General features: G+C 39.7%; 1 protein-coding gene across 4 annotated transcripts in view; it reads left to right on the top strand.

Moving 5' to 3' along the window:
- agla (amylo-alpha-1, 6-glucosidase, 4-alpha-glucanotransferase a) overlaps positions 1-19,103 on the top strand; it is a 52,702-nt gene extending 33,599 nt beyond the window's left edge. For all 4 annotated transcript variants that reach the window (XM_055032802.1, XM_055032799.1, XM_055032800.1 and 1 more), the window contains 17 exons: positions 646-758; positions 870-1,004; positions 2,193-2,323; positions 2,426-2,562; positions 5,228-5,361; positions 5,622-5,797; positions 7,727-7,829; positions 7,919-8,042; positions 8,466-8,567; positions 8,723-8,834; positions 10,010-10,145; positions 14,867-14,979; positions 15,062-15,273; positions 15,362-15,459; positions 15,625-15,712; positions 16,681-16,814; positions 16,928-19,103. In XM_055032802.1, coding sequence (XP_054888777.1) covers positions 646-758; positions 870-1,004; positions 2,193-2,323; positions 2,426-2,562; positions 5,228-5,361; positions 5,622-5,797; positions 7,727-7,829; positions 7,919-8,042; positions 8,466-8,567; positions 8,723-8,834; positions 10,010-10,145; positions 14,867-14,979; positions 15,062-15,273; positions 15,362-15,459; positions 15,625-15,712; positions 16,681-16,814; positions 16,928-17,045 — 2,166 coding nt within the window. In that variant the 3' untranslated portion in view covers positions 17,046-19,103. The remainder of the gene's footprint in view (positions 1-645; positions 759-869; positions 1,005-2,192; positions 2,324-2,425; positions 2,563-5,227; positions 5,362-5,621; positions 5,798-7,726; positions 7,830-7,918; positions 8,043-8,465; positions 8,568-8,722; positions 8,835-10,009; positions 10,146-14,866; positions 14,980-15,061; positions 15,274-15,361; positions 15,460-15,624; positions 15,713-16,680; positions 16,815-16,927) is intronic.

The raw sequence follows: 19,103 nt of genomic DNA on the forward strand, positions 1-19,103 counted from the left end.
GTTGTTTTTAAGGGTTTTTTTCCCAGCTGTAGTAGCCTTTATTTAAGACAGATAGGAAAGTGGATTAAGAGAGGGGGAGAGCATGCGGCAAAGGTCAAAGGACCCAGCGCAGGGCCTGTGACAGCCGCATCGTGGACAAAGGTCATCGTCGCCCCCTGCTGATGATTTCCTAGATATTTTCCTTTTCTGCCTCTAGCCCAGGGGTGTCAAACTCCAGTCCTCAAGGGCTGCTGTTCTACAGTCTTTACATGTGCCACAGGTACAAAACACTGGGATGAAATGGCTTCATTACCTCCTCCTTGTTCTCCAGAGCCTTTCTAATGACCTAATTATTCTATTCAGGTGGTGCAGCAGAGGCACATCTACCAGTTGCAGGACACCGGCCCTCGAGGACTGGATGTTGACACCTGTGCTCTAGTCTGATGCCTTGGCTGAAGATACACAGAGAACAAATGTGGAAGAAAAACAATCTTCAACATGTTTTTATTTTCTCATCTGTGGTATTCAGTTGTTTTAAAAATATATTGATTAATTTTATTGCTGTAGACATGTCTTGATTGAATATAGCGAGCAACCATCACTATTCTAATAGGCCTGGGAGACAGACACATGTTTCATAGTAAAAGAATTCTGCTATGTGTACAGATGGAGGAGAGTGCAGTGGTGAAACCTGCTGGGGTGACCTCTAAAGGCCGCTCAGAGTTTGTGCAAGAAATTCAGTTCCAGAAATTGACCCCTGGTAGCATCATTGCCTTCAGGTACATCTCCCACAGTTTCTGAACTCCTTCAATTATCTGTGTATTATTACTGCTTGTCAATGCAACCTTTATTAGTTATTGCTAATAATGGACTTTTTATACTCTGTACAGAGTCAGTTTGGATCCCAAAGCACAGAAGCTGGTGGGCGTGTTGAGGTTTTATCTGTCTCAGTTCAGTCCAAAGTATAGGAGGGGCAGTGTACCTGATGAGAACCCACCAGAGGTGCTGCAGAAACCCCTTACGCAGTGAGGATTTCCTCTTTCTCATATTCATTATTGTATATAAATAAACTGAATTAATAGTATATCTTTATTACAGAAAAAAAGTAGTCAATATCATATATAAAAGAATAAAAATAAAGTGAATCAAGTAAAAAAAATTATATGTATAAATATATGAAGAGAGGAGGTGGGCTATTTTTTATGAAATATGTGTTTTAAAAAGACAAGAATTTTGCAGTTGAGATCAACTGCAAAAAACTACAATCTCTATGTGTTGAAGTTGTCAGAGGTCTGACAACTGCAGAGTTGATTGATAAATCGAAGTAGCACTTTGGATTATACATTTACATGGTTATACATGAAATTCCTCAACAAGGCATGAGAAGTTGGTACTTTATTCATGACTTGCAACGTAAAATTCTGAGGAGAATTCTAAAAGCGTCCTGATAGGCTTTAGGGAGGAACTGGAGAGGGCCTGGAAGGTGAAGACCACAGTGGTGTCTGTGGTCATCAGGGCCCTCGGGGCAGTAACCCCCAAACTGGAGCAGTGGCTACAACAGATCCCAGGAACAACATCAGACATCTCATTCCAGAAATGTGCCGTCCTAGGCACAGCCAAGATACTGCAGGACCCTCAAGCTCCCAGGCCTCTGGTAGAGGACCCGAGCTCAGAGGATAAGAACCACCCGCGGTGGGTGAGAAGGGAATTTATACTTGGTAGTCCATTAAGTCCTGAATCTAAAACAAAACACAACCTTACTTATCCAATTTTTGTGGGGACTAATAAAAAAAAGTTTGTTTTACTTGGTTGTATATGATGGAGTGACCTGGTGTTTAGCTTAACAGCTCATTGGCTGAAAACTTAAAAACATAATAGAGATACAAAATCTTGACCACTGAAGCAAAGCAAAAATACAATGGAATAGCCTACAACAGAAAATCTGTGAGCCTGTGACTGACAGCTTGCTGCACATGACATCACAGTGGTTTGTGTCAGAAAGTCTTAATATGGAAAAAAATAATTTCTTTGGCTCCGATAGAGTTGCAGTATAGATTTCTTCATGTCTTTTCATCACTTTAGTATATTTCCATAATTAATAATACAGGATCCAAGTCTTCCTTGTCATCTTGTGACAGATATGGTGTTAAGTATATTACAGTTATGTAAAGCTGCACATATGGGCTATTTGATGCAAAAGTTGTGTTTCCCAGGTTAATGTCTAAGCTGACACTAGCCGACATGAACATCTTGCTGTTTCGCTGCGAAGCAGAAGAACAAGAGGACGGTGGAGGCTGTTATAGCATCCCAGGCTGGGAAGGCCTGAAGTATTCAGGACTACAAGGTTCATGTTAAACAGATACCATTCTTTTTTTACTGAGTCAAGTTCAACAGGTGTATACAATGTTCCAAAAACATTGTACCATGAGTGTTATGTCTCTTGCAGGTCTGATGTCTGTTTTGGCAGATATCCGTCCCACTAATGACCTTGGCCATCCTCTGTGTGCTAACCTCAGAGAAGGAGACTGGCTCATAGACTTTGTCTCCAACAGGCTGAAGCACAGAGATGGACCTCTGGCACAGGTGAGGTTCACCAGCTTTGAATGAGGAGTTCATCATTCTATGAGCACTACAGTAGACCTCTCTTTACACAAAAGTTCAATTTGTATTATATGTTTGCAATGGGTTTATTCTTTCCACACTTCTGTAGATGTCTGATCTGCAGAATGTATGACTAATTGAAAACTAAAAACTGTCCTGAACAGTGCATAGGGGATATCTGTCGCTCTTCCAGATCTATTTCAGTTCAATCCTACTTATATAGCACCAATTAACAACAAATGTCATCTCAAGGCACTTTACAAAAAATAATTTTTTTATCAAATATTACAGTTTTCTCAAATAATTATTTAAAGTATTTAACCCATGGGAATTCTTTAAAAAGCTGCTGGGGGGATCAGAGGGCCTGGTGGCACTGGTGCATGACAGCATCGCCTCTATAAGGGTGTCCACACAGCTGTGGCTATTATCCAGTAGCTCACCACCATCAGTGTGTGAATGAGTGAATGTATTGTAAAGCACTGGATGAGTTTCTCTAGATCTTGCATAGGCATTAGTCTTCTAATTCTGGAAATGTTCTTCAGGTGATAGAAAGCCTACTTTACAACTGTCTTAATGTGGCTCTGAAGATTCAGGTCAGAGTCTGCAGTCAAATACGTTCTATCCACTCGATCCGATCAGTCATTATGCACTACAGGATGATCGATATGCAACAGTCTTAGTTGGTGATGTAATGTGAACTGGGCTTAAGTTAGGAGTGAACATTGCATATGCCTGTCTTCTCTATCTAAATCTTAATGATTATCGAAGGGCACTCTTTTGGTTGAATGCAGTATGTATTTCCACTTTAAAATGTTCCTAATGAAGCACTTCGCTCTCAGACTGCAGATCTGCTGGTAGTTTTTAGAATTTCTAAAAGTAGAATGGAAGAAAGACCCTTTAGCTGTCAGCCTCCTTTCCCATGGAACCAGTTCCCAGTTTAGTCTATGAGGGAGACACCCTTTTTACTTTTAATGTAACAATGCAAGTGATTGTTACATGTCACTGTGTTTGTGCAGCAGGAGTGAATACTGAAAGTATCTCATTCCTATGGGAAGTTTCTTTCCTTAGAAATAAACATTTTTTAACTGCTCTGAAAAATGTATTGGGCTTACTGTTTGATAACTAGAATTGATTGGAATGTGTGTGTGATTGATTAAATTTTTTTTTAATTCCCTGAGACAACATCTGTTGTGAATTGGCGCTATATAAATAAATTGAATTAAATTGTTGTCGAGAGGTGAATTAGAAACTCCAGACTCCATCAGGCAGATGACCTGAAAACAGCTATCAAAGCAATCTGAGCTCCCATTGCACCTACGCAGTGGTGCAGGCTGACTGCCTCTATGCCACAGTGCATTCCTTTAAGGCAGGGGTGCTCAAACTTTTTGAGACCAAGATCTACAGTTTCTCTCACCAGCCGGCTGAGATCTACCTCATGACATGAAGACATACAAATTATAAATGAAACCCTATTGACCAATTTTCTATGCAAATATACATCAGTTATATCAGAAATGATAAAGTGATAGAAAACCTAGTGCAGTTTCTTGCTCAGTGAGATTCTGACACTGGGAGCAGGTTACTGGTTTCTCAGTCAGAAGCTGGTTGCAAACCTGAGGCCAGCAGGTGTCAGTCAGTTATGGTATATCTGAAATTTGGTTTGATGACGTCAATATGCAAAACTGCAGACTGATAGAAGGAACCAAAGAGCTCTGCAAAGGTACAGGCAAATCTTCTGAATTTGGGATATAATTAATGTAATTTGACACATATTTATTAAGTTTTAACAAACAAATGGCTTCTACCACAATAATTGTGTCAAATTACATGTGTCCTATTTGATGTTGGTTGTGACGTTTACTGCAAACGAACGAGGTCATTAGTCCAAGTCTGTCGTTTATTGAACGTTCAGAAACTCCAGTGGCTGTGATGAACCACAGCGAAGGAAAACAAAGGTAGAATAACCCGAACAACTCAGAACCACTCGCACCGTTTCACTCTCTCTCTCTTTATCATTAAGCACACCCGTTGCCGTGGCAACCGCCTGTGCCCCGCAAGCCGAGCAAAGATTACGTTAAAAACGTTCAGTCCGTTACGATATCAGGTTTCAGGCTTTATTATTTTTCAATGAAGCTACAAACGTTTTGGATTTTAGTGAATATTTTGAAAAGTCTGTCAGAAGAGGAAGTGCTGCTCTCAGCATTCTGCAGAGATCAACTCAAAACCTGCCTGCGATCGACCGGTTGATCGCGATCGATCGGTAAATCGCGATCGACCGGTAGATCGCGATTGATGTGATTTATGTGTAATGTTTGGGCACCCCTGCTTTAAGGGATGCCCAAACAAGTATTGAATGCAAAGAAATGTTCAAACTCTTTCTAATGTTTGTGCTTTAAACATATGCTTTTGATTGGTCTAATGTGGTACTCAAATTTTCTCAAACTACTGAATTATTAAAATCATAAAAACTTAAATATTTGGTTTTATGTGTAATGTATTTTAATAAAATAACCGTTTTCACTTTCAGTAGATACGTTTATTCAATTTTCAAATTTGTTGAGATATAATAGTATGTAGCTTTACTAAATGTTATCAATAAAGTATAAGCACCTGTAGCAGATTACTCTCTGCATCATTGTTTCTGCAGGTGGGTCAGTGGTTGGGTGCCATGTTTGACTACCTCAGGCACTTTCCTCGATACCTCATCCCTTGTTACTTTGACGCCATCTTGGTGTCAACCTACACCACAGCTCTGGATGCCACATTCAAACTCATGTCAAGGTAAAATCTCTTAGTGTTCTATCTATTTTGCAGGAATCCTTAAATCCAGTCTTTGAGGGCCAGTGTCCTATATGTTTTAGATGAGTTGAAGCATGTTGAATCAGGACACATTTAAAATTTGCAGGACAGTAACCCTCAAGTTCGGATTTTGAGGACCTGTACTATAGTGTTTTAAAGTTTCTATGGATGGGGCTGTCGATAAATGACAGAATCTTAAGCTACAAAGTGATACTTTAAGTGAACACGTTGTATTTAAACAGCTTCATTGAGAGAGGTTCCACATTTGTCCGTCACCTGGCTCTCGGCTCGGTTCAGATGTGTGGAGTTGGACGTTTCCCGGCTCTGCCTCCCATTTCAACAAAAGTGCAGGATGTCCCATACCGCATCAGCCCCATCACTCAGGAAAAGGAGCAGTGCTGTGTCTCACTGGCAGCAGGTATCATAGCACTTTATTCATAGATAAAAGCAGGCCTGGCAACATGGGTGGGCATTTGGGGACATTGCCAGAGTCAGCCATGCCCCCCTCAACTGGAAGCTATTTCTTTCGTTTTTACCTCAGTGAGCAGCTTTCTATTATTCCTATCTTGATTTGATACAGTAGGGGCTCCCCCACTTTGCTTTTCTGTGCCGTCTGTTTCCCACACTTTGTTCAGCCTTTACAACTGCTTAATCCATTGTTAACATGTCACAACATATATTTCTGAGCCACCTGTTACTGCAATATGAGCGCTAAGATGCTCATGCTGCTCCGGGGTGCACAGGTGTGTTTTAGAATCATGGCAGGAAACCAGCAAAACGCAAAGAACTTTTTGCCCCAAACTGATTGAGTGAGTTGAGTAATGCTGCTTACTAATGATAAGCTTACCATCTATTGCTAATATATTATTATTAGCCTTAAATTAGGCTAATAATGTTGTTTTCTATGTTCAATAGTGGGTAGTTTTTACTGAGTAAGTTGTTTGGGACAAAAGTACTTATAAGTAGTTTTACTGCACCATACCTTTTTCTTATACTTGAGTAGTTATTGCTATTCTTACTTGAATGACTTTGTATTTAAAGACAGAGACCTTAGATTTCTGCATCGTATGAACTAAAATATATGTAAATTTGAGCATAACTCCTCAACATTTTATACATGTCACTGTTTACATCCTGATTGTTTATTTGTATTAATAAACATAGTTACTTTATTTGAAAGGTTGCATAAAGTTTGCTTACATTCACCGGCCACTTTATTAGGCACACCTTGCTAGTACCGGATTGGACCCCCTTTTGCCTGTAGAACTGCCTTAAACCTTTGTGGCACAGATTCAACAAGGAACTGGAAACATTCCTCAGAGATTGCACATCCATAAAGCGAGTCTCCAGTTCCACCACATCCCAAAGTTGCTTGAGCTGTTGTAGTTTTGTAACTCAAGCAGTTCTACTGTGGTCCAGAAACAAAAAAAGGGCTGAAATCACTTTTGTTGAAGTTTTGCAAATCAGATAAAGGTTTCACAAATCACAAACATAATTTTAAAGTTTGGTGTTGTTGTTTTTGAATTGGAGCAATTCTAGTGTGGTCCAGATACAAAAAAAGGGCTGAAATCACCCTTTGCTGAAGTTTCCCAAATCACATAGAGATATCATAAATCACCAAGATGATTTTAAATAGTCTGCTATTAGATCAGAATAATCCAATCCAGGTTTGAAGAGTCTAGATGTTGCAGGCTTTTTTTATTAGAATAAATTAAAGAGTTTGAAGGGAGTGAAAAATTAGGTGGAATCACCCTTTAGCCATTTTCCAAATCAAAAGCTGCCTTTGGAAACCAACATCAGCTTTGATTTGAATAGTGAGGAGATTCACTGTGAGAAATGTCTCCTTTTGAGGCTATTTTTTTCTTTTCTTTTTTTCTGTTCTATTATTGGTGCTTTGTTATTTTGTGTTCATCACACTCCCCCCTTTTTTTCTCTTCCCTATTCCCTTTATGGAAATAGGGATTTCTCATTTAAGTAAATGAGAATAACCAGACGCGCTTTCCATACCTTTGGTTGAAATGGCGCGTTTAATTCCATTCTCCAATAATGCGGACATGTTGGATGCCTCCTTTGCTGAGTTCTGTTTATGTATTCTGACAATGATAAGGCACTAACCAATACCACTTTGCAAAGTGGCATTGTTTATTTACAGGAAGCCAATTTGCTAAATAAATGTCAGGGCAGACCTAGCCAGGAACCAGGGCTGAATAAAATGCATACTTATGATCAGAAGGAATTATTTTGTCTTTATTTTGACTGTTTTCCAATTTTATAGTCGGAGTGTACAATTAAAACAATAAAATAATGCTATGTTTTTTTCAGTTTAACATACTTGGTATGTCTTTAGGTCTTCCTCATTTTTCTGCTGGGATTTTCCGTTGTTGGGGTAGAGATACTTTCATCGCTCTCAGAGGACTCATGCTTATAACAGGGAGACACACTGAGGCACGGTATGTGTGTGATCTGGACTAACACCTAATTTATATAGGAGTCATTCAGCTGAACTTTGTTGTAAACTATTCTGTCTTGGTATCCGTAGCAACATCATCCTGGCTTTTGCTGGAACCCTGCGTCACGGTTTGATCCCCAACTTGCTGGGAGAGGGTCGCAATGCCAGATACAACTGCAGGGATGCTGTGTGGTGGTGGCTGCAGTGCATTCAGGTACATGAGATGTGACGATCCAACTTACTGAACCTCTCAAGCATTTTTAATCCGAATTGCTCAAAGGACTGTAGTTCTGTCTTTATAAACCAAGAAACAAAGGTGATTTATTTATTTATTTGGAACATGATAGCAGTATAAAATAACAGACATGAACAAGAAATGCAAGAGACATATTTTTGTAGTACAATAAGCAGTAGGAAGAAGTAAAAAAGTGATGATGCTGTGAAACAACTGCTTCAGATGTCATTTATAATAGAAGGTTTTTTGTCATTAAGTACTGAAACAAAAAACTCCTAAACACACTTTCATAGGGTTTCTATACGTTGTGAGTAAATGTGGTAAATAACTTTGATTTGAATGTTAATAAAGTGAATGAACAGTGGGGTTTTTTTTTAGTTAACTGTCTGTTTTTCTCTGAAGGACTATACCAATCTCGTTCCTGAGGGACATGAAATTCTGCGTTGCCCCGTCACCCGCATGTACCCCACAGATGACTGTGAGCCCTGCAAACCAGGGGAGGTGGTACGTACACACAGAAAAAAAATCTTTGTTTTAATTCTGGTCTTCTTGATGGCTGTCACTGTTTCACCTCCCCCAGTGGTTTCATACATTGCAGTCACACATGATGTTTAGATTCAAGTATGAAGAATCATGTATTTGAGTTTGGGCCTGTGCAGGAGCAGCCGTTGTATGATGTCATCCAGGAGGCACTGCAGCGCCATCTGGAGGGTATTTCCTTCAGAGAGAGGAATGCTGGACCCAAGATAGACAGGAACATGAGAGATGAAGGTAATGAAAGAGCAGTAAGACTAAAAAGATCATTTTCTACATTAAAGCAGTTTTGTATATTTGCATAAAGTATCAGTAAATGACTGTTGTGGACAGTTCATTTGACATCACTGTTGCATAACATGGTATACTTGAAATGTGATCACAACTTATTCACAGAATAAATAAGGCTGCATGGTAATGTGTACCTCATTCATTTGTTTGCTATATACTTAACTCTTGTTCAATAAAGTTAAAAAAAAGAGAGCGACAGAGAGAATTGACCCTTTCCAACTACTTTATTTAATCATTCGAGGCACCATGATGAACAAGTGAGGGACAGGAGTATTGAACAGAGCGACTGAAATTGTATTCCCAAATTGTTTTTGCCAGTTTAGCCATGGCAAACTGCCATCTATTTGTTCGAGTTGAGCTAATTTGTTTGTGAATGTAACATGCCTGGTTGGGGCTCAAAGATAGTGGGATTTACAAAGATTTGAAACCAAACCATACCTCTGACTCCTGATGTGTTGATGAAATTGCTGAGCTTACCTGAATTCACACCACATGATTTATTTCACAATATCATAAACAGTGTTTCCCCTTTCACAGGAAAAGCATTAAAACGTACAAAGACGAGATACAAACTATTTTTTTTTCCATACATGTTCGGCTACATGATGGTGCAGAATTGTATTCATGGTTAGTAATGGTTAGACGCATACTTTCTCCGTAATGCAATATTTCATATTTTTCTAATCACATTTACCTATAAAGGATATGAACATTAATCTTGTTACCTTGTAAAAAGTGTTTGTTGCAAATCCATGATTGCACTGAGGATTGCCAGTCATAATGATTGATGGCTGCTATCAATCGCCACTGTAACCTCCATTATTAAGTTATTCAATAAAATGACAAGTTTTGGTAAACAAAATAATTAGCTTCAATATTTGTGCACTAACACATTTGCAGAAGTTTTCCCACCACTGCAAACTTATTAACTAACACTATGTATGTGATTTTTATGGATTATACTTACTATCAACTTTCACATGTATGCTTACATAAATGGATTGGTTAGAAGTTAGATTGTAATAACCTGCGTATGAATTGGACTGTTTGAGTGTCTTGAAATCTGTTGAAGATCTGTTGTAATTTGACAGAAATGAAGTGCAGCTTTCTGTCCTTTTAAGGGTTCAACGTGGTTGCTAAAGTGGACCCAGCAACAGGTTTTGTTACCGGAGGAAACCGCTTCAACTGTGGCACTTGGATGGATAAGATGGGGGAGAGTGACAGAGCGAGGAACAAGGGGATGCCTGCAACTCCAAGGTACTTCATTTGATGGCAGAGCTTCCATTTGATGGCAGATTTTGAACCTAAGAGGCTTTGGAATTATCAACTCAAAAATGGTGATTCAAATAACAGTGTTCACCTGTGTTGTCTTTAGTCTCTGTTACCTCCTTTACTGATTTTCTGTTCCGACATAACTTGGTCCAGTGTCTCATTTTATGGCAGTTGTGGCACAGTTTCCTTTGCAGGGCACATATTTCTACAGTGCTAGAGTTTTCCAGAATTGCACATTTGTTTTCATTTCCTCTTTTTTAATCTCCTTGCTTCTTGTTGTGTTGTGGTTTCCAATGCATGTATCTATTCTTATGGTGGACCTCCTCCACTGATCTCACCGTGACCCCCAGTTGGCTCACATGAGCAGCTACCGCTTTACAATGTCTGACAGTCTATATTGTTTGAGCCAAAGATAGACTCGCCATCAGCTGCTGCTGGCAGGAGAGTTCTTTATCCTGTGTCCCAACAACAATGAGTCTTGGATGTTCTCCTGAAAACAGATGCTCTCATAGATCATATTTCTCCAAGGGAAGAAATATTTATTAAACTTTCCCATAACAATAGGAAAATCATCCTTTTTTCCTATTGTCCTCCTCTTGAGCGAAGTGAAAGAGTGATAAATCTTCTCTGCTCTGTTGCCCATAGCATAAATCAGGCAGCTCAAATGCACTGGCCCATCATCTTCATCCAGTTTCATGGCTATTCTGTAGCGTTCAAACCTCCGTTTCCAATCAGTTTATTTTGCCAGCTTTTCAAAGGAAAAAAAAGCTGTTACACACTAAGCTGATCTTCATTAAAACTAAAAGAAAATCTTTTAGTTTTAACCAGTATGGCAGGTTAAACTTCGCCATACTGTTGCTACTTTTCACAAGGTGATGTAGCTGTAGTCTGAGTTACTTCTGACACCATGTAAGAATAATAATAATATAAGTAACAATGCTTTAATGAAACGGGAAATTTTGTTTGTTCCATCATAGCACACAATCCATCCGTCCATCTTCTGTACACCCTTGTCCCTAGTGGGGTCAGGAGGGGTGTTGGTGTCCATCTCCAGCGAATGTTTGGGACGAGAGGTGGGGTCACCCTGGACAGGTCACCAGTCTGTCATACACAATACAAATTAAAATAAATAAAGTAATAAGAATAAACATACAACAATAATAAATAGCAATGAGCCATGATAGTCCTAAGGACACACACATATTGATCAGTGCCTTACTAAATATATATTCAACATTGATAACATACAGCTCTCAAGACTATGTATTATAAAGTCTGATAGCCTCGTGCAGAAAAGACTTGCTGTAACATTCTTTGGAACAGCATTCTTTGGCAGCCCAGTGGTCTTTGGCTATGTCTGCTCCTTTGGCTGTCCACCATGCTGTAGAGGAGATGAAAGCCATTAATCTTCACAGCTGTGATTTTCTTCTGCATTCTGCATTCATCACCTCTTCCAGTGGAGCCAGCTTGATCTCCACAACTGGCTCAGCCTTTCTTATTAGTTTGTTGAGTCTACAACTGCATTGAAGATGGAACCGCCCACTGTTGACTGATTGAACATGAAGAGCATCCTGCAGATGTTAAAAAAACCTGAGATTCCATAGTAAATAGAGTCTGATCATGGCCTTTTTGTACATCATTGTTTGTCGTCCACTGTATCTTCCAGTCTAAGGTAACACCAAAGTACTTGTAAGATTGAGCCCGCTCCACGTCTGCCCCTGAGATGGAAATTGGGAGCAAATGTGATTTATTACTGTAGAAATTGACAACCATTTCCTTGGTCTTGTTTACATTAAGCAGGCGTTGATTCTCTCTACACCATGTCACAAAATTGTCCACCAATGTCCTGTGCTCCACCTCCTGTCTCCCTTCCACACACTTAACAATAGCTGTGTCATCTAAATACTTTTGCAGATGGTCCAGTTTGGAACAGTACGTAAAGTCTGCAGTGTAGGTGGTGAATAGAAAGGGAGACAGCACAGTTCCCTCCTCTAATGTTACATATCAGACGGTCTGACTTGCATCTCTGTAATCTCACATACTGAGATCTGGCTGTCAGATAGTTGATGTTCCAGGTGATGAGTGATGCTTCTATGTCCATTTTAGCCAGCTTCTTGCATAGTAATCGTGCCTGGATGGTGTTGAAGGCTGAAAGGCAAAGAAAAGGGTGTGGACAATGGTGTTAGGTCTGTCAAGGGAGGAATAGGCCCTGTGGAGCAGTTTGCGCATCATTTTTGATATGCAAACTGGAGAGGGTCTTGCACTGTATCCACCTGTGACCTCAGGTGTACCCGAACCAGCCTCTCCATGATCTTTATAATGCGAGAGGTCAGAGCTATGGGTATATAGTCGTTCAGTGTTTTTGGAAATATCTTTTTTGGTATTGGGACCAAGCTCGATGTTTTCCATTGTTCTGGTACACTATGGAGCTTCAGGCTCAAGTTAAAGAGGTACTGCAGGACTCTACTTAATTGACCAGAACATGTCTTTGAAACCTTCAGGCTGATATTGCCTGGACCAGGGAATTTCCAGCTCTCTTTTCATTTGGTCACCAGTAATCATAAAACTACAATCAGACTATGTATGGGAAGAGGGATTAGGAGAGACAAACCAGTTAAAAAAAACTGGTTCAACTCCTTTGCCCATTTGAGATCCTCCCCCAGCAGGGCCATTAGCTTTTCTCTTCAGTCCTGTGATCTCTCTCATCCCAGTCCAAACCTCTCTTGCATTGTTATTTTTACATTTTTCTTCCAGCTTCCTGTTATGTAGAGTAGACGAGCTATAGTTTGTCTTATTTAACTAACCCTAATGGAAACTTGGCTTACATGCTGATAAATGGTAAATGGACTGAACTCATATAGCCATTTTGACCACTCAAAGCGCTTTACACTGCAGTCACATTCACCCATTCGCACTCACATTTATACACCGGTACGCAGACCGGTAGGCAATTTGGGGTTAAGTGCCTTGCCCAGAGGCACATTGACATGTGGCAGGAGGAAGCTGCAATCTAACCAACAACCTTCCGATCGCAAGACGACTTATGACAGTGAAATCTCAGCCGTGCTGTCTGCCATAGGAGTTTACTGCAGTGCTCATCACAAATTGTTTACTTCCCACTGGGTGCTTATACTAATGAAGCATGGAAGAAGCTGTATGACACCATAGCTCATTGCAGATAAAGCAGTCGGAGGTGTTTGACGTGGTTGCAGGGGACTTAATGGCGTGAAACTGATGGATGGTGCCCAGTTTTCCTAGCATGTTAGCCAGATGCACTAAATGAGTTCTGTACCCACTTTGAGGATCCTAACACCCCGTCAGCACCAGACTAATACCACCACCTGGTGACACACCCCTCTGTATGGCCACAGCAGATTTGAGGAAGACCTTCCAGGAAATTAACTCTCTTAAGACTGCGGCCCCACATCATCAAAAGGTGGATACTGAAGGACTGTGCACTTTAGTTGCTTGAGATGCTGGTTCAATGCTGGCTTCTGTCCCCACCTTCTTAAAGACTGCCATTATACTCCAGGTCCCCAAGTGCTCCACAGGTCAGAAGTGCAGAAGAGCTGTGGAAACTTGAGAACTCGGCCCTGAGCCCTGATTTGAGAACTCAGCAATAGAGTTCTATTACTGTGTGGTGGAGAGCTTTCTCTGCACCTGCACCACCATGTGGCACGGCAGTTGCACTGCTGTTGAGAGGATGGCACTGCAGAAAGTGGTGAAGGCTGCAAAGAGGACTGTGTGTAGCAGCCTTCTACCACCTCAGACCTCTGACTATCATCATGCAGGAGGAGGGCGCTTCCACCCATCCTGCACAGTCTGTTCCAGACCCTTCCCTCAGGCTGAGGAGCATCCAGAGCAAGACCATCAGGCTGAGAAAGTTTTTTCCCTTCAGCCATCAGATTGCTGAATTCAAGCCGCACTTAATTCAGCTACATCTTACTTTTTATTTATTTATTTAAATTTATTTCATATTTATTTGCACCCACTTCTGGAATCTGGTTCCTGAGTTCAAATTTTGTACCACAAACAAGTAAATGTGAGCTGGTATGACAGTAAAGGTCTTTGAATCTTTCCCTTGCACATTGGTCAAGAATGTCCACGTATTTTCTTTTTGTTACTCTCGAAGTCATGTGTCTGTAAAACATTGCTCATGCGCTTGCCTACTATAACTGTGTGGGTCACTTCTTGTTCAGAGTTGTGGGAACTGTAAGCTAATTTTCTAGTTTTTTATTTTTAAGTTAAACCTGCTCACAATTATGCATTGATTTTTGCAGATTCTCCTGCCCTTTCTTGTTGTTTACATTGAACTAGCAGTGAGGAAACCTATTTTATACTCATCCATCCACAGAGCTCATCTGGTGACCTTGACTTGTTTTAGAACATTTCTGAGGTTCAATTAATAAACAACAAATTCATAACCAAGACCATTTAGTAATTCATTTTTCATAAACCAATACAATTTTAATACAATACAATTTGACTGTAAAACATTTCTTTTAGAATGCAGTAAATTTATTTTCCTCGGTGGTTTGGTAATATTGGTGCATTTTTTTAAATGATCAATTTAACAGCCAGTTATAAGCTTATTGAATAGATTGAAACAAAACGAACAGTTTTGTAATTAATCATAATTGTACTCAAGAATAAAAACCAGGATACTTGCTCCCTTGTAGACTTTGTGTGTTTTATTGTCTTTGCAGAGACGGCGCGGCGGTGGAGATAGTTGGTCTGAGTAAATCAGCAGTTCGTTGGCTTGTGGAACTGCGCTCTAAAGAACTGTTCCCCTATGATGGAGTTAAGGTGCACAGAGATGGTAAGGAAATAATGTCTTCACATATCAAATGCTGTGCTTGTTCCTACTAACCATCTAGGTTAAATTCTTTGTTCTGTCACAGGAACGGACCTGTTCATCTTGTACACTGAGTGGAATAACCAACTTCAGCAGTCCTTTGAAGTTGAATTCTGGGTTTCTGGGGACCCACAGGACCCCAATGAGAAGCACCCTGATTTGGTGCATAAAAAGGGAATTTATAAAGATAGTTGTGGAGCTTCCAGTCCCTGGTGTGACTACCAGCTGAGGCCCAACTTCACTATTGCAATGGTGGTGGTATGCCAGAAGCAGTGTTCATCTTCCACTTTTTGGTTTGTAAAAGTATTTCATCAGTCAGTGAAGACCCTCTGTGTTTGTGTGACAGGCTCCAGAGCTGTTCACATTAGAAAGAGCATGGAAGGCTTTGGAAATAGCTGAGAAGAAACTCCTGGGACCACTGGGAATGAAAACGCTTGACCCAGAGTAAGCTTATTTTTCTATTCAAAGACCACAAACATTCATTTCATTATATAGCTACTGGATTCATGTTCATTTTTAGATTAAGTTATAGAAGCTGGCATAAAATTTACTTCTTTTTTTGTCTGATTCTGTTGGGTATGGCCTTTGACAGTGTCTGTGTTTCCATAGTGACATGGTATATTGTGGTGTTTACGACAATGCACTGGACAACGACAACTACAACCTGGCCAAGGGCTTTAACTACCACCAAGGACCTGTAAGTGAGCAAACCCTCTGCTGCAGTGTTAGTGATCACACATTGAAAAGTTTCAATAAACCGACAGGAAGAAACAAAATTACCTTGTTTCTTTCAGTTCATTTTGGAGAATCTAACTTACAAATCATCAACAACGAGTAGTTTTCTGACAAATGAAGAACATTACTTGAGAGCAATAGGATTTGAATTTAGGAACCTTACTGAAAAATACGCCAATGTGTAAATACACTCTGTAATACTTGCATGAATTACTGTAATAATGTGACAATAGACCAATCTACATTATGTTAAGTCAATTGAAAATAGAAATATCAATTTATGTCGCCAAATTGAAGAAATCTTTATTTTGAAATTTTAAAATGTTTATCCATTGGGCTGATGCAGGTAAGAGAGACAAAAGAAAAAGATCAAATCAAATCTAGTTATTTTTTTGTGATACCACAAAAAAATTCCACTGTTATCCAAGCAAATCAATATAATATCTCAGACCGGGATTTTAACACATTCATTTTCATTAATAAATTATATTGATTTTAACGTGTTGAAAATTTTAACGCAATTAGTTGCATTCACACAAAAATAGTACAAAGGTTCTATGCAGAATTTATCAGCCAGCCGATTTATCAATTTTGGGAGAACTGTGATCGGTCGATACTTACATGTGGTTTTTATAAAGATAGCTAAATGGGTATAAACACACTTTGTGTCAATCTGAGGGTTGAATAACCTACATAACATTAAAAATAACAAATATATTTGTTGTTGAGCTCATTTGTCAATTTATTCAATAGTTTAGCAGTAGAAAGTGTTTTTGAATTGAAAATGTTGCTTATTTTGTTGCTATAGAGTGTTTCTTTTTTTATTTATTTCACATGAAATATTTAAAGGTAGATGGAGAGTATTTAAGGAGAAGACAGACAAAAGCAGTCCAACAGTAGCAGCACTTAGAACTGGATCTTTGTTAACAGGAGTGGCTGTGGCCTGTTGGCTATTTTCTCCGTGCAAAGCTCTACTTTGCTAAGAAGTTAGGGGAGGAGACCTACTCCAAGACCGTCATCCTAGTGAAAAATGTTCTGTCTCGACATTACACCCATTTGGAGAGGTAAAAGTTTTCAATTCCCATCTTCAGGTTTTTATTCTAGTCCAATATCATTCACCCTTCATCATATTGTATGTGGTTTACATTATTAGTTGTCTCATCCTTTGCCGCCTTAGGTCTCCTTGGAAAGGCTTACCCGAGCTGACCAATGAGAATGGCCAGTATTGCCCCTTCAGCTGTGAGACTCAGGCCTGGTCTCTGGCTACTGTGCTGGAGGTGCTCCATGATCTGTAGAGATCCCATGAAGCTGTGAGCCACTCCCCTCCTCTGACTCATTTTCTGTCATCACAAAACGTTCTTGTAGTATCCCTAAAGAATCCAAGGATCAATGACATTGTCGGTTAAGTTTTCCAGAACAAGTATTGTTAGGTAACCAGGTTATTATATCAAAGCATTTTAGGTTAAAGCCCTTTTTCTCTCTCTATGGCCCTGTTTAAGGAATCAACAAAATGCCATTTTGATCCAGCTGATCTCAACATTTTAAAAAGTTTTCACTGGTTGACACATTAATAAAAATTTGGACAGAGATAATACTGGAAAGCACCAGGGCTGTGTTGTACACATACAGTTCAGACCAACACACACTAGACCAGCTGATTATTACTAGGCTTAATTTAATGAGGACTCAGGACCCAACAAAAAGGAACCATTTTGGTTCCTTTTGAGGACCTGTACATGTTCCTCAAAAGGAACAGTGTTCTAAGCTATACTTAGCTGTACCTAGCAGTAGCTCTTCCGTTTTAGGACCTGGACTTGTTCCTAGAAAGAAACAGTGTTCCTAGCTGTACCTAGCTGTACCTAGCTATACCTAGCTGTACCTAGCTGTACCTAGCTATACCTAGCTGTACCTAGCTGTACCTAGCAGTAGCTCTTCCGTTTTAGGACCTGGACTTGTTCCTAGAAAGGAACAGTGTTTCTAGCTGTACCTAGCTGTACCTAGCTATACCTAGCTGTACCTAGCTGTACCTAGCTGTACCTAGCTATACCTAGCTGTACCTAGCTGTACCTAGCTATACCTAGCTGTACCTAGCTGTACCTAGCAGTAGCTCTTCTGTTTTAGGACCTGGACTTCTTCCTAGAAAGGAACAGTGTTCCTAGCTGTACCTAGCAGTAGCTCTTCCGTTTTAGGACCTGGACTTGTTCCTAAAAAGGAACAGTGTTCCTTGTGTTCCTAACTTCAATGAATGTTGTTTACTCCTGAATTCTTACTTTTGCTATATGTTCAGGATGTTTCATTGGACCGTGATGGTTCTGACCTGAGACCTCCATCAGATCAGGTCAGCTGTTTGTGACTAAACACTGTGGAACTGGCTACTATCTGCTAATAAAGGATCTAGAATTATCTTAAGTCTTCTAATCTGGTATGGAAGCTGTACTTTTTGTCTAATTTCTGGTGTATTTTAGGAAAATAATTTGAACAAATTAAGTTGAATTCAAACGTAAATAGCCTGAGTATAAAGAAATCTATACTTACTACCTGTTGTTTTCTGCCTTCATGTTTTATGAGAACTGTGATTCTATTGTTGAATGTCCCAATGGAGCTAGCTCATGTTCTCTCCATGTTCTTCCACACTGAGACGTTTTAAAAGGCTAAACTGTTGTGATGTTAACATGTCAGTACATTTACACACTCTTCTGCTGTTGTGTGTCCACATGCAGTGTCTATTTCATGTAGTTGTGTAGTACATATAACTTTTCTCTAAGTGACACATTTAAACCACACTTGATCTTAGACTACATTCAAGGCTTTCTATGGAGAACTGCTAGATGATATTGATGTATACTACTGTTGCATACATCTGGTTGCTCAGTGTTGTTAACTGTAAACTAGATAGACACATGCTGAATAAACTGTTACAAGATTAAAATGTGTGTATTGATAATTACAGATGGCTTTTTAAATATCTGACCTGCTGAAAGAAGGCAAAAGTCAAAGGTAGTGATGGCCAAATGAAGCCTCATGAAGCAATGAAGCTTCCCAGCCCTTTGCTTTGCCCAAAGGTTCATGACTCACTAGTGACATCTGCTGCTGAAACTGTGGCAGCCTTGTCACTCAGATAGACAAACTTCAAAACATTAGTAAATGCAGTATTTAACTGTAATATTGTTTAGTTATTAAAATGATTTGTAGCCAAACTAATCCTGGTATATGTTGGCCGTTGGTGGCTGTTTTCTTTCATGTCACAGACAGATTTGACAATAAAGACATTTGTTTTATTGGGAGTGCAATGCTTGTTGGGCCGTTCAGTATTCTTAGTTTTGATTTGCCTCCTGAAAAACTGAAATTCTTCA

Source organism: Poeciliopsis prolifica, unplaced genomic scaffold (genome assembly GCF_027474105.1).
Source record: "Poeciliopsis prolifica strain line A6 unplaced genomic scaffold, Auburn_PproV2 SCAFFOLD008, whole genome shotgun sequence".
Lineage (NCBI taxonomy): Eukaryota > Metazoa > Chordata > Actinopteri > Cyprinodontiformes > Poeciliidae > Poeciliopsis > Poeciliopsis prolifica.